The 14,116-nt window shown below is 43.6% G+C and overlaps 1 protein-coding gene across 2 annotated transcripts; it reads right to left on the bottom strand.

Annotated features, from left to right (window-relative positions):
• Window positions 1-471: 471 nt before the first annotated feature.
• LOC106807863 (nitric oxide-associated protein 1-like) lies at window positions 472-14,039 on the bottom strand. 2 transcript variants are annotated; one of them, XM_014810350.1, is made up of 12 exons: window positions 13,938-14,039; window positions 10,854-12,062; window positions 9,714-9,985; window positions 9,253-9,331; window positions 8,632-8,739; window positions 8,274-8,402; window positions 5,145-5,312; window positions 4,414-4,643; window positions 3,607-3,738; window positions 3,098-3,214; window positions 2,588-2,708; window positions 472-1,827 (listed from the first exon to the last, which is right to left on the bottom strand). In XM_014810350.1, the coding sequence occupies exons 2-12, from the start codon at window positions 11,659-11,661 to the stop codon at window positions 1,646-1,648; spliced, it is 2,346 nt and encodes a 781-aa protein (XP_014665836.1). In that variant the 5' UTR covers window positions 11,662-12,062; window positions 13,938-14,039; the 3' UTR covers window positions 472-1,645. The 2 variants fall into 2 exon arrangements, with proteins under 2 accessions (XP_014665836.1, XP_014665837.1); XM_014810351.1 differs by lacking the exon at window positions 5,145-5,312.
• Between the last annotated feature and the right edge of the window lie 77 nt (window positions 14,040-14,116).

Raw genomic sequence — 14,116 nt, forward strand, 5'->3', positions numbered from 1 at the left:
ATTTTCTTTGGGGAGATCTCCAAACCCCCCCCCCAAAGTGGCCTTCGGCAGCTTTTTAAAACACCTGAAAAAATAAGCAGGAAAAAGTGTCCTTTATTTCATCCTGGACACCTCCCTTTCAAAAATCCTGGATCCGCCCCTGCAAGTTGGTTTTCGAAGCGATGCTCGTTTTCCTTGTACAGTGGTGATAAATTGCATGTTTGACAGCTACCTTCACTGCTCAAATTTATCTCGTCAGCATTCAGTTTCTGCTTAAAAATAAATTAAAATTGAAATGTTAGATTTAATTTATTAGATCTAGGGCTATTATCAGTTTTAATTCACATGAAATTTTATATCGTGAGAAATATCACGTATGCGAACGTAAGCTCTAAATATGTGGCCTTCATTTTACTGTTTATTTGTTTAGTTAATTCACTTAATTGAGGTGTATAACTAGCTGCAGCAGAAAAATAGACGAATCAGTTTAGGTATTGGTTCTGGTATTCTTGTACTTGATATATATTCAAGAAGAAGAAAAAAGCGAGCCTATACACACTCATCAGTTAACCGTGCATAAACTAGATGAATTTGTACGTCTAAACGACGTAATGACATGACTGATGATGACACAATGACCGATAAAACGCGACCTCATTAATCAAGACACAATATTACGGTCTACGAGCAAAAGTTAATGTTAAGCCTAATTTTGTTACTGGTACCGGGCCCCCTGAACACAAAGCACCAACGTGTATTCAACATGGCCGCTCATCTACTTACAATCGCATGTACATTACTGAGTCAACAATAATAATTCCTAACACAAACGCTTAAATCTCGGAAGATGTCGCGCCAAGCACATAATTTTGATCATACTATCAGCATTAGCGTCATGAACCTACCATATCGCTGCATTAAATTCCATGACGACTTCGTTGGAAAAAGTATTTCAGTTCCGCACGCGCGACGCCACAACACAAACGGAAAATCCACAACACTTATAGAAGACAGTAGTTAGCACGAAGCTGACGCAAGTGCACAGGAGTGCAAACCCATTACATGCATGAACCCCTGTGCAAATTCATGTACCGTATTTCATGGCTTATAAGAAGCATTTCTTAGCAGGTGCAGCTTGCACCGGTGTAGAAGATGCTCAGTGTTTTTTTAGATAGAATACGGTACATTGTAGGTATCAGCAAATAGCCTACAGCCTATAGGCCCTATACCAACCATGAAATGACTGATAGTGACAAGGGCATGGAAATACAAGAAATTTGAGAGGAAAAACATTTAAAAAAACAAACATGTGGTCTTATTATTGGTGAGCATGTATCTGCCGTGGGGAAATGCTATTTATTGGGTAGTCAAGCGTTATCAGAGCATCTTTTAAGCTGCAAAATACGGTATTATTTACAAATCAAACAAATCTTGTGGCAAATAACTGCAAGACTAAATTGCCAACATCTGAGAGCAAATCGCACAATCTCTCTCTCTCACTCTCTCTCTCTGTCTCTGTCTCTCGCTTTCTGTCTCTCTCTTCTTTGCAGAGTGCCAAATACAGGTCTAATGCATCGGAGCATGTTACACGCTGCGAGATGCGGTGTTCACCAGAGAACACTGCAGTGGCACGCTCAGCTCCCTCCCCCGCACTCACATGAGCCCTCTAGCGGTTGATCTCCCTGATCGGCCGCACGGCATACGCGTGCGTGCCATGTTTTCTCTTCCCTCGCAGACCGACGGCGTACGGCAACACGGCCGGCCGCCGCACGTGGATGCCGCTGCCACCTGGTGTCCAAACACGGAAGCTGCACTCATGCATGTCGCCCGCCGTCACAGACGCCCAACCTACAGGATTGAGAACGACAGAAGCAGCGCATTAAGTCAGCAGTCTGCATGAGAGATGTTACTCTTGATCGCTATTAATAATATAATCGAGTGAATTCAAACAGGATGTGCCCTATAAATACATAAAGCATGCCAAATAAAAAACCTTTCATCTATAAACATGCAACGGTCAGATTTAAATGGTATTAAGTTTTTTTAACAGCAACAAGACTATGGATGCAAGAAACCAATTGTTTGCACGATACCAGTGGCGACCCATGCTCTGTAAACCTCAAATAATGCTCTCCATAAAATGTTTGAATTTATTTAAATGTCACTCTGGGGTGCCGTTGTTGTACCATTAGCAGATGCTGCAGTTTATGCCTACATAACTCATTCGATCAAATTTTGCGATTAAAAAGCGAATGTATGAAAATATAGAAATGGTTTGCATCGGCACTGAAACAATTAACTAACACGAATAAAAATATCGATAGTGTTAGTGTTAGTTACTCAGTATTGAATATGGCATGGCACTGTCTGTGATAGCAAGTAAGAACCAACATGTAAACATATAAAGAATTCATCAATAAATGTGAATAGGAAGACACATGTATAGACTCTACACACACAAAAAAGAATAAAAACCTTTGCATCATGATCACGAATAAGAATATATACACACATAATAGAGTCCACACATTAATAAAAATAATAATACACGTACACATACAGATTTCATACATTAATACGAATAAGAGCGTATCTATATTTATGTTACCAGCAGAGGACAGCACTATGTCACACGGGCTCTTCTCCCATCCTAGGCCCAAAATGGGTGCGAGATCTTTATACTGCATGGCAGGGAAATCCTTCAGTCGAGCTGGGTTTGACTCGGGTACCTGTAAACACACGCTAGTGATTCAGCCCTAAGCCTTAGCTACACATGTGCATCGCTCATCTATGTTTACACATCTTTGATATTTTGTTTACACATCTGCTGGGGGGGGGGTATTGATTGATGTACGGGGGGGGGGGGGGGGAGGGATTAAGTGATTTACACAGTATCTTATTTTTAAATGTTTAAAACGTGCATGCAACCTTTCAGGCTTTAATTTAAAAAATTTAAATTAGCTGGGTTCATCCAAGTTGCGTCAAAAAAACTGCATCGGTTCCGGTTTTTTAACTTGCCACAATTATAGTATTAATTAATTCAATAATTTAATGACTACACTTGATAATTAGTAGTATTACAATTGTGGTAACAGCCAACCAGGGACGCCACACTGACCTGTAACTTGCCGGCATGTAGTGCCTCTGCATACCACTCGTCTGCCTCCACGGTGAATCGCACATTGACAGGAAGACGTGCAGACGCAAACACAGTGATCAGTGCTTGCTTCACGCCCTGCAGACATAAACAGTAACATGATCTACAGCAGGCACCAGGGGGCGCTGTGTATGCTAAGCAAACACACTGATCAGTGCCAGCATTCTACAGATTCGTTACCACAAGTACCATATTCGTTTGGCGTACAATCAAACGTGTACTTCCTGTCCCCAATACAAAACAGACATCTCTAGATGGAGGACACTTTTGGAGTTTTCCATGAGTGACAGTTACACAGAGAAATTACCTCTATAGAACAGAAATCTGCCTATAAAAGACAGTTTTGGTAAAGAACCCGTTATACAGTGCAACCAACTCTACGGAAAGGAAACCTATCTATGAGGGACACATCCCTAGTTTTCCCGGAGCGACCGTTACACACAGTGGATTGGCTGTGATGGCCGGCTTACCTGCAGGTAGTCTATACGCGCGAGTCCACCCAGGAAGAGCGTGCGCTCGGGCCACAGAATGAACGTGCGTGGAACGACAATCTCCTTCGGTAGAGTCGCCAGCAGCTCCTTAGATGTCAGCTTATTGATGATCTAAAGAAATAGACAGAACAAGGTGGAGGAGAGGTGACCCAATTGTTAGCACTCGAAACTTTACTCTGTTAAGCGTTTGGGGTTTGAGTAAGAGCGTGTTCACTGCTGTTGTGCAGTCGAGGGTGGCGCTTTATCGCGATTTGTTTTAGTTCCCACCAGCTGTAGAAACGTGTTCAGAGTGATGTTGTAGAGCTAACTACCTCACCCGCGCAAAAGCAAGAGCTTTGCTGGGCTAATTCTGACAGAGATGCCAGAGAAACATGGTCGTATAGACCCCATGTTCCGCAAATGAGGAAACATAGACAGGAAAGCTTCACGTTTTAATTTCACAATTCCGCTCGATCTGAGGAAAAAAAAAACAGAGCTTTACTAGGAGATAAAAGCATTCACACAGATATTCTTGTAACAGAACGTAGATAATTACAGTCAGACCTGTGTCAGTCGTCACCTCTATAGAATGGACACCTGTCTATAAAAGACGCTTCATTTGTGTGAGTTACGTAGAAACACCACGCCCATGGAATAGACAACTGTCTAGAAAAGAGGCTCTCACCCCTTGAGTGCCATCTACACATTGAAATCACATCTTTCAAATGTACACCTGCTTATAAAGGTCAATTTCGGCATTCGTGACCCTTAAACGCAACAACGACTGCATCACCATGTCGGTGTTACCTGATCTTCTAGAATCGTGCCCGGCGTGTCGTACAGCCAGCGTCCGCGGAACATCTGCTCCTGTGTATTAAGGACAGGTGCATCGCCGTCGGCGATCCGCGGTTCATCTCCGCCGTCCGTGAACACGTTGTAGGAGAAAGGGTTCTTCCACGGTAGCTCACGACCTTCGTCTTCCCCGTCTCCCTCTACATCCTCCTCCTCCGGGGCGCCGAACGTTCTCCCAATGTGACCTTGACAAAATGAGGGGAAAGGTCGAGACGTCAGTGCCACACACACAGACAACACTGTGCAGCAATCTTTGCCGGCACAACACCACGCAACATTTTGCTCCACGCTTTTTCCTACAGCATCATTTTTCATGCACATTTCTTCTGCTCGCAAAATATCTCCCTAAGCAATACCGCTCAACATTTTTTCCACACACAATACCGCACAAAATTTTTCCCACACACAATACTGCACATGTTTTCCACACTCAATACCGCACAACAATTTTTCCACACTCAATACCGCACAACATTATTTCCACACACAATACCGCACAACATTTTTTCCACAAAATACCGCGCAACATTTTTTTGTCCGGCACAACACGGCGCAACATTCCCCCCCCCCCGCACAACACTGTGCAACAGTTCTCGCAGTATACCCCATTTTTCTCACGCCACGCACACAACACCACACCCACCATGTGCGTAACATCGCGTCCCCCGCGCGTCGCCACGACTCACCCAGCAGGGTCGCGTACTTGGGACTGCGCGAGTGCTTCAGCTTGCCCTGCCGGTACCTCCGCTCGGCAGATGCATGGCCGCGCTCGCGGCGCATGCGCACGATGCGCGCGTGCAGACGCCACGGCGTCGGACGCAGGATCGGAAACTTCAGTAGGTTCAAGGTCGTACCTGTCGAAACGCACACGCCGGCAGCCGAGATCACACAGTGTTCTAATTATAATGTACATACATACAGTGCTCAATTTTAAGGTTTTTTTGGGTTGTCCGGAGGACAACCAAGAGAGTAGCATATGGTTGTCCCTCAAGAGTTTTGGTTGTTCGGATATTATTTAAACATGTGCTGCATGCGCTCTGCCCACGTGATGCTCAGTGCTGTAAAGCAAAAGGCCTAATCATATAAATTTTGTACGTATTGCAGTGACAGCAGACATGGCCATTCGCATTGTTTCACTCATTATATGAAGAGAATAAAATATTGGTAATGTGGTAAATGATGCTGGGATCAAGGACGTATAATAATAGTAATTAAAAGTTGCATGAAATTTATTTCATAACATTTACATTAAGTTAACTATACCACTACTAACATTACTAACATTACTAACACTGTGTCAAGTCACAGATGAGTGACTTAAAAATGAAAAATGAAAAATGAAAAATGAAAAATTGAAAAATTAAAACGAAACATTGTGTTGTTAAACATGTGATGTTATACTTTGTATCAAGCAAGCCAGACAATGCGTCTAGACATGTACGTTTGCCGCATATTTGCATATTGCATATTGTGCAACCCTGGCCGTATGTAAAATGAACGTGTGCATTATGAATATAAAAATTTGATAGAGGTTGGACACCGGAAAACCACGGAAGCCGTAGTTGACTGAGAGAAAATCCAGTCGTCACGGACGACCGGACGACTGTTAAAATTGAGCCCTGACATATACGTATGTGCGTATGTGTCCATGCATCTGTGTTAGTTCCTGACTGCAAGCGTTTGTGCATGCGCATTAGTCGTGTATACGGTATACCTCTATGTTAATTAGTATAAATGTTAATATGCAGAGGTCATGACCCCAGTAGAATGCGAGCACACCTACGCATGCCGTAAATTACTATACCCATCACAGAGAAATAAGGCTTGTCGACATGTTAGTGTTACAAAAAAACAAAACATTTTGTAAATATTTTACCTAAAGCCATGGCCATTAAGTAAAAATGGCCAGTGAGATTATACCGCTTGCATGAATTAAGCAATGCTATTCTAATTCAAATGATTTAATACGGCACTTCAGAAAAAAAACATGCGTGCCTGGCAGCCTGGGCATTCAGAAGAGTGAGGGTATTTGCTAATATAATTTGCTAATTTAGTTCCAAAATCAGGATAACATCGGTCACGTGCTGCCATCTAGTGCAAATTATTGCAGAGTATACGCAAAAAACCATTACGTATAACAACAGATGTACTTACATGAAACTACATTGCACATTAATTTAAATAGTATTACCATACAATTTAATAAAATTATAATTTTGAATAGCTGTTCACCAGCACGTTGTGATGATTGCCTAATCAAAATTAAGATCAATAATGCCAGTAGTAACATAGGTGAATACTTTGATAGTTTTTGTTGTAACTATTATGCAGTTATTATATCTGAACACATCAACAGACATCAGCAGAAGATGGCATTAACTCCGGAAACTCAGTGCAAGTTTACAATAATTATCAGGATTAATTCCAAAAATAATAATCAATGCCGACAGGGGGATGGTCGAAGCTGCATAATACTAGCTCTCCTGCTCCATAAAGAATAGTAACAAGTGCCGCAGAGCGACAGGGCTCATCTGGTGTCTGGTGTTCTGCTGATAAATTCATTTGTGCATACAAGACGTCTTATACACAAATGCCGCGGAGCGACAGCGCTCATCTAACGTCTACTGCGGTGACTCTATGGTGGAGTGGTGGGATTCTAGTAAACCCTGTTAGTCCCAAATGTGTTCACATATGTGCCAAAACAGTGGAAGGCACAGGGATGGTATCAGGAACCTTCTCAAAGGAACGTTCGTTGGGATCGTTATGAAAGTTGCCACGAGATGGTGCGTACGTTTAAGTGTCTTAAGATTAAAGATGGAAGCTCCTATCGTACGTAGTAGCAACAACTATTTGCAAGACAGAATAGGTAAGCACTCATCCATTTACCTACGCTAGCCTACAGGCTGAAATAGAGAGCTGCCACCTGTAACTAATTAACACAGGCAAAAAATACACAGTACTATCACCACTACATGCACTGGCAGTGGCCACTGGCAGTGGCATAAGTTACATGTAACACACTGACATTACAGAATGCCATAGAAATTATATGATTTAAGGAGCATAAACCTTCTTCAACCAAATTTAGCTTTTGAAATTTCACTGTGACATTGTAGCCTCATACATCCAGGCATGTATAGATTCTACTAGCAAACCCGGCAGTCAAATTCTTTCTAACAATAAACAAATCCATGTTTAACCTGCCTCTTGAGGGTCAAAAGGTTATCCGACACTTACTCTTCGCATGTCAGCAGAAAGTACATTTCATGGTCCTTTCAATAAAGCCATAAAAATGCTAGGTCACCGCTGAAACAAAAAAGTTTTTCAATCGCTCCGTCAGACCATGTCCTCAGAAAATGTCTAAAATCTGCCCTGTGCCCCATTGACCTGTGACCTTCAATTTCGGCACAGTGATGGCTTTTCCTACCATGATGCTATACACCAACTATCACGAGCCTAGGTCGAGCCGTTTAGATTTGTGCCGCAATTCTGCATTTCCTCCCTATACCTTAAGTTAAGGAGGGAATGTTCCCCCTTCTTTTACACATCTTGACCTTTGACCTTTGACCCCCAGCTTCGACATCCCAACTCGTTTTCGGATTACCGCCCCACGTCTCGAATATCGTGACCGTACGTAGAGCGGTTAAGATTTGTGCCCAACTGTTGACGGACGGACGGACGCACGGACGGACGATCATGCGATTCTACAAGCTGCATCTGACATGTCAGATGAGCTAAAAACCAATGTACTGCACTTTCTTCCTGGATTTACTTGAGGTAGGTTCAGAAAGGGAGACCTTTTCTGTTCAACTCACCAGGCCACATCGATACGGTAGCTCTGTGTATCAGGTCTGAGGCTTTACTCTGACAGTAATCAGACTGCAGAAGTGCATTGAAGAGTGATGACTTGCCCACATTCGTCGCCCCAAGCAAATAAACATCACCTGCAAAACACCAAATGATAAAAGCTTAGCTGGTATCTTACTTGCAATAGGCATACACGGGAAGGTTGAATATTACTATTTACATGTGCACAACATTTGAGTATGACATGGAATGAACCGTATGATGTAGCAAATAAAAATAAACATTTGCAGAATAACCCAACTTGATGATCCGTTCTAGATTTTTACGTATTACATATTGCACGGATATTACCCGAGATGTGCCCACCTTTCTCTTTCTTCAGAGATTGAAGTTTTGTGATGAAGTCTTCAACCCCGTAGCCGGTCTTAGCGCTTACCAAGTGGACCATCTCAACGTTGTTCTTGACATCTATACCTGTATTCAGCAGAAACAACACAGTACAGCAATACAATATATATATATATATATATAATATAATATAAATATATATGTAATATAGTGGGACCTTGATGCAAATATTAAGCTCTCAGTAATCGCTAGTGCAGAGCGAAACACAGGCAGCAACAATAACAAGACATATGCACAACCTGCTAGTGGGTCCTTGTTTGAATGTGATGTGATATTTACACAGTACGTTTACACCTCTACTATCTTCCCTGGCTCTAATATGTGAAAGTTAGGTTTAACTTTCAGTTACCTTAGTAACAGTTATTTATTAATGAACCTAGTATGATACTACTATACAGTCAAATCTGGGTAAACACTAACACCTCTACAGAATGGACATCATGCCATAAAGAAGTGACACTTAAACAGTAAAACCACCTCTATAGCACGGACACCTGTCTATAAAATTTTTTTCCCCCTGGGTCACTTTCATAAACATGTTTAACATGTATTACATTATTAGATTATGATTATTCCTACCAGCATCCTTCAGGCACTGAGTGACAGAGGCTGTAACCCTGCTAAGGTATCCATCTTTATCCTTCATCAGTAAATCCACCTGCAATTGTGAATTGCACACGGGTCTACATACATACACCCAACACATATATCTGCTTCTATTAATATGCCAACCTGTAATAGTCACACACAAAAAACATCAAAAGACTCCCTTCATTTCCTAAGATTCTTAGAATGTAAAGAGATATAAATGCACTTCAACAGATAAATGTGTTACCTTATCTGCAACTACAACCATTTTGTTCTTAAAGCCTATCATCGTGAAGGTTACGCAAGCAAAAAAACATTCAACATGTTCACTTTATTTCGTGAGTGTCTTAGAAATCGACAAAGTTTTTCTTTTACTAAATGATAATTGAAAACAGAATTTTCTTCACTTTCAACTATACTATCATTTAAGCACTCAAACAACAACACGTTACCTTATTAGCAACTACAACAATTTTATTCTTGGAGCCCATCAGCGATTGCAGGTTTGGCGGTATGCAGCATGGCACGTCCATGACATCTAACATCAGCACAACTAGCGCCCTCTCTCTCTTGATCCTCGCCACCACATCAAACCAGTCCTGCTGCGGGACGTTGACGTTTAAAGCAATGTCGTAGCGAATCATGTACTCGCACCGCTGGCAGACGGATTTCGAGAGCTCACCGGTCGCTACCAGCTCCTTGTACTTTTGACTCGGGAGGTAACCTGAGAATACACAAGTCGTTTTATATGCACGAACTGAATATTACTATTAGCAGGATTTTTCACGCATGTGCGCGGGGTGTGGAAAAACTCAAGAGTGGACAGGGGTCGAAATTAGATTTTTATTATGGTATCCATTCGGGATACCAGGTATTGAAATCTGGTATCCCCCCCAAAAGATCTGGTATCCCATTTTTTCGATAGTAATTTCAACAATGTTGGTATCCAAAATCTTTAAATATGCAATAATAGCATTTGAAAATTATTAATATGTAATGTAATTATTATATAAAAACATGAAAACAGATTCACAGATATGCACAGACAAGTACACTGCACACGTATTGTCTAGACGCATTGTCTGGTTCGCCTAATACAATGTATACACATCACATTTATGATCAGATCGCGCGCACTCGCTCTGCGCGCACTCGCTCAGATGCGCTGCCGTATAAAGTTGATAACTTAACAACCACTATCCCGATTTCGACGAGTTTTTTTACTATCTAGGTAATCTGGTATCTAACGCAAGAATCTACTATCCTGCGGATATCGGGATACCGCTAATTTCGACCCCTGGTGGAGGGTAGCCTGAAGGTACACGTCATCTTATATGCATGAACTGAATATTAGACTATTAGTAGGATTTTTTCTGCATGCGCGCGGATTGTGAGAAAACTCAAAGGTGGGAGTAAGCTTGAGAGTACACAAGTCGTTTTATAAGCACGCACAACATATTAGTAGGATTTTACGCACGTGTGTGGGATGTAAAGAAAAAAACAAATTATAGTTTAAATTAATCGAATATATCCGTTTAAAATTGTGCGAATGATGCATAACGTGCATAAAACCTGTAATGTAACTCTGATACCTGGCAGGAACGTGTCCTGGCAGTGCAAGTGGGCCCCACATCCCCTGCACGGCAGCTCGCTGGCAGGGACCGCAGGGTCTGGCGTGCCGCGATACGTGTGCAGCAAGTCTCTGTAGCGTCTGTCCTCCGACGCCCGCTCCTTCAAAACGTCGAGTCTAATCGCGTCAAACTCGATCGCATCCACCTCGTCTACTGTCACGATTTCTTCCTCCTCCACCAATGATGACGACGGGGAGGTCGCGGAAGGGTCGGCGTCAGACAGAGGGCGCCGCCGCGTGCTCTCCCGCAGTATCTTGATCTCTCGCCGCACAGGCGCTCTCACGTCGGCCACGTTCCGCTGAAACGGGTACACCGGCGCCACCTCCTCTGCCTCGGTCTCGTCGCCGGACGCGATCGGGTTCCCGTCGCCGTCGACGACGTCGGAGTATTCTTGTGCGAACCTCGTCGCGTGCAGCCTCAGGTACGCGCGCGCGGCCGGCGGCAGCAACGCGGGCGTGTCGTCGTCGCCGTCGGCGACCGCGCGAGCGTCGAATCCCAGCTTGCGGAGTTTAGCTAGTCGGCTGCGCTCTCGCTTCGCGCTCGTGAAGTCGGCGAACAGTCGCTCGCGCTCGCGCTGCCGTTCGACGGCTGCCGCGAGGGTCGCCGCGTCGCGTGCTGCGGGGGAAGCGCGTCGCCCGCCGTCGCCGTGGTAACACGCTCGGATCGAACGCGCCGGAAAGACGCTGGCAATAAGCAGGTTACCGCGAGGCACCGCCCTGCCGCACATCCGCGGAACGAGCCGCGCAAAACTCAGAACCGCGACAGGCATTTCGACGAGCGACGCGGGCTATAAAAGAAGTATATGAAATAAACAACGGAGAAAGAACGGGATGACCGTCAAAAGCAGAAAAAAAAATTGGGAAAAAAACTAAAGCTCGCGAAGTTTGCGACAGCCCTGCTAGGTCACGCCGCGTTTCGTCAGTCCCGCGCGCTCGTGTTCGTACATGATCCCACGTCGTCTAGACGACTATTGCAGGTCCTCATCGTCGAATAGATCCTCGAAGTCATTAAAGAAATCTGCGTGCACCGATTTTTCGTTGGCGGCCAAGTCCATAAGCAGTCCGCTAGAGCCTCCTGCTTCTTCGAGGTCCATGTAGGGGCCGGCTCCTTCGGGGAACATCTCATCGGCGACGATCGTCGGCTTCATGTTTTTAGGTCGAGTAGCGCCACCTGGATCGTAAAAAAATTATTAACGGCCCAACGTCAACGACGCTGAGTTTTGGTGGTCGGGCATGTTCACCTTTCACTCCAAAGGCTGCGAGTAAAAACTTCCAAGGAGCAAGGAGAATAAACTTAGTTTTCAACGTTGGGGACTGTGTCACAGTGTGTGCGAATTCTGTGTAACTTGTAAGTTGTAATTACCACTTACTTGTAAAGCACACAAGACGACGTTACACAGTCTATATTAGCTACAATAATGTAACCCAAACACAGGATAGGTGTTTGGGTTACATTATTGTATCTAAATCTATATCAGTGATCACCTTCTGTGCAATTCAATTCAAGCATTTTAAGCTCTCTGACACAATCTTCAGTACGATAAAGGCGGCAACAGGCAAGAATTTGGCAAAATACGAATTTGGCATTCTGCCACACCGATACTGTGTTCGCAGTGGCTATATGCCCAGCAGCCGGGCACGGTCTTCGATTTCCTAAATGCCCGGCAGTTTTCCATAATAGACGTGTACACATGTGTTTGCTTATTTAGCATATGTCATGTCCTGTTTCCCATAAGCCTGTATGGCCAAGCGGTTAGAGCACTGGCTTTACGTCTGAAAGGTCGATGGTTCGAATTCCGTCTGTTTTTTAATTATTTTCCTGTTTTCTGTATTTTTCTATCTTTATCTATTTAACTATTGTTTTCCAATTAACGAAAATATTTACATTATTTATTTACAACAATTTAATTAAACTTTTTTTTTTTTTTTATTAAATTTATTAGTGTTAATTAAATTTAATTAGGGTTAGGGTTAGGGTCGGGGTTAGGGTTAGGGTTAAGGTTAGTCAGAAAGATATGAACGAGCCAGGTCAAACAGAGTTCAAACTGCCGGGCATTTAGGAAATCGAAGACCGTGCCTGGCTGCCGGGCATATAGTAGCCACAGCGTACAGTGTTAGCTCTAGTAACTATAGCCCGCGTACAGTTGCCGCTGGGGCTGGTCGCTGGGGCTTGCCAGCGGCAACTGTACGCGGGCTATAGTTACTAGAGCTAATATTAATACAGTGTCAGCTAGTGTCATAAACATATACTGTCCGTAATAATAGTGTGATAGGGCGCGTTTGTTTGGGACGAATCCGGCTGATCGAGATGATGTGATCCTGATCCGACCAAACAAACGCAAACTCACTTTCACCGGTTCACGTTTCGCTGTGACCTATCACGGGATGGTTCATAACAAAGAACAATCTGTGATTGCCAGCCTTAAGGCCGCCGCACACCAGCCGATTTTTCACGCGATTTGATCGGCCCGATAGAAATCAGCCGATATCGGGTAGGTGTGCGCGTTCATTTGTAGATGATTTTATTTTTATCGGGTGATCGTTCCAAATCAAACATGTTTGATTTTGAACCGATTATTTGGACGCGATTTTGTGGTGTGCGCGTGAACTCAGGAAAATCGTGTGCGATAAATATTGAACAGCCAATAGCTGAACGTGCCCGTGTCACATGACATTCAAAATGGCGGCTACCGTAGAGAAAGCTTGGACCCTCGAAGAAATATATCGTAGGTGTGCGGGTGTTTATCGTAGGTGTGCGGGTGTTTATCGGAAGGCGTCGCGATGAGCCGATTTTACAAACGATGAAGCGATTTTTGAATCGGACCGATTTTTGTGTAGGTGTGCGGCGGCCTTTAGGCTTAGGCTTAGGAACAGACACATGCCATGCTGCCAGTGCCTGCAATCTGTGACTGTGGCTGTGCGCATGGAAAATGATTAATTTGTTCCATTTGAGCACTATTGAGTAAAGGCTAAACTAAATAAAAATACAACAAAATTTCACCTACACGTACTTAAACAAACTATAAAAGACTTTACCTCTACTAACCGACACAGAACTCCCGAAGACACTATCTTAGACACAGATTTTGCTAAAGAGTGGCCAAAAGACCTACAAATCGAGGGTGATTTTTGCGTTACTGGGAATAAATTTAGTGGCGCCCCCTCGTGTTAGTTGCGTTCTCCGGCGCTGCGACCCGGAAATGAACAGGGAAGTGATCGAATAGG

Source organism: Priapulus caudatus, unplaced genomic scaffold (assembly GCF_000485595.1).
Source record: "Priapulus caudatus unplaced genomic scaffold, Priapulus_caudatus-5.0.1 Scaffold238, whole genome shotgun sequence".
In the NCBI taxonomy this organism is placed as follows: domain Eukaryota; kingdom Metazoa; phylum Priapulida; class Priapulimorpha; order Priapulimorphida; family Priapulidae; genus Priapulus; species Priapulus caudatus.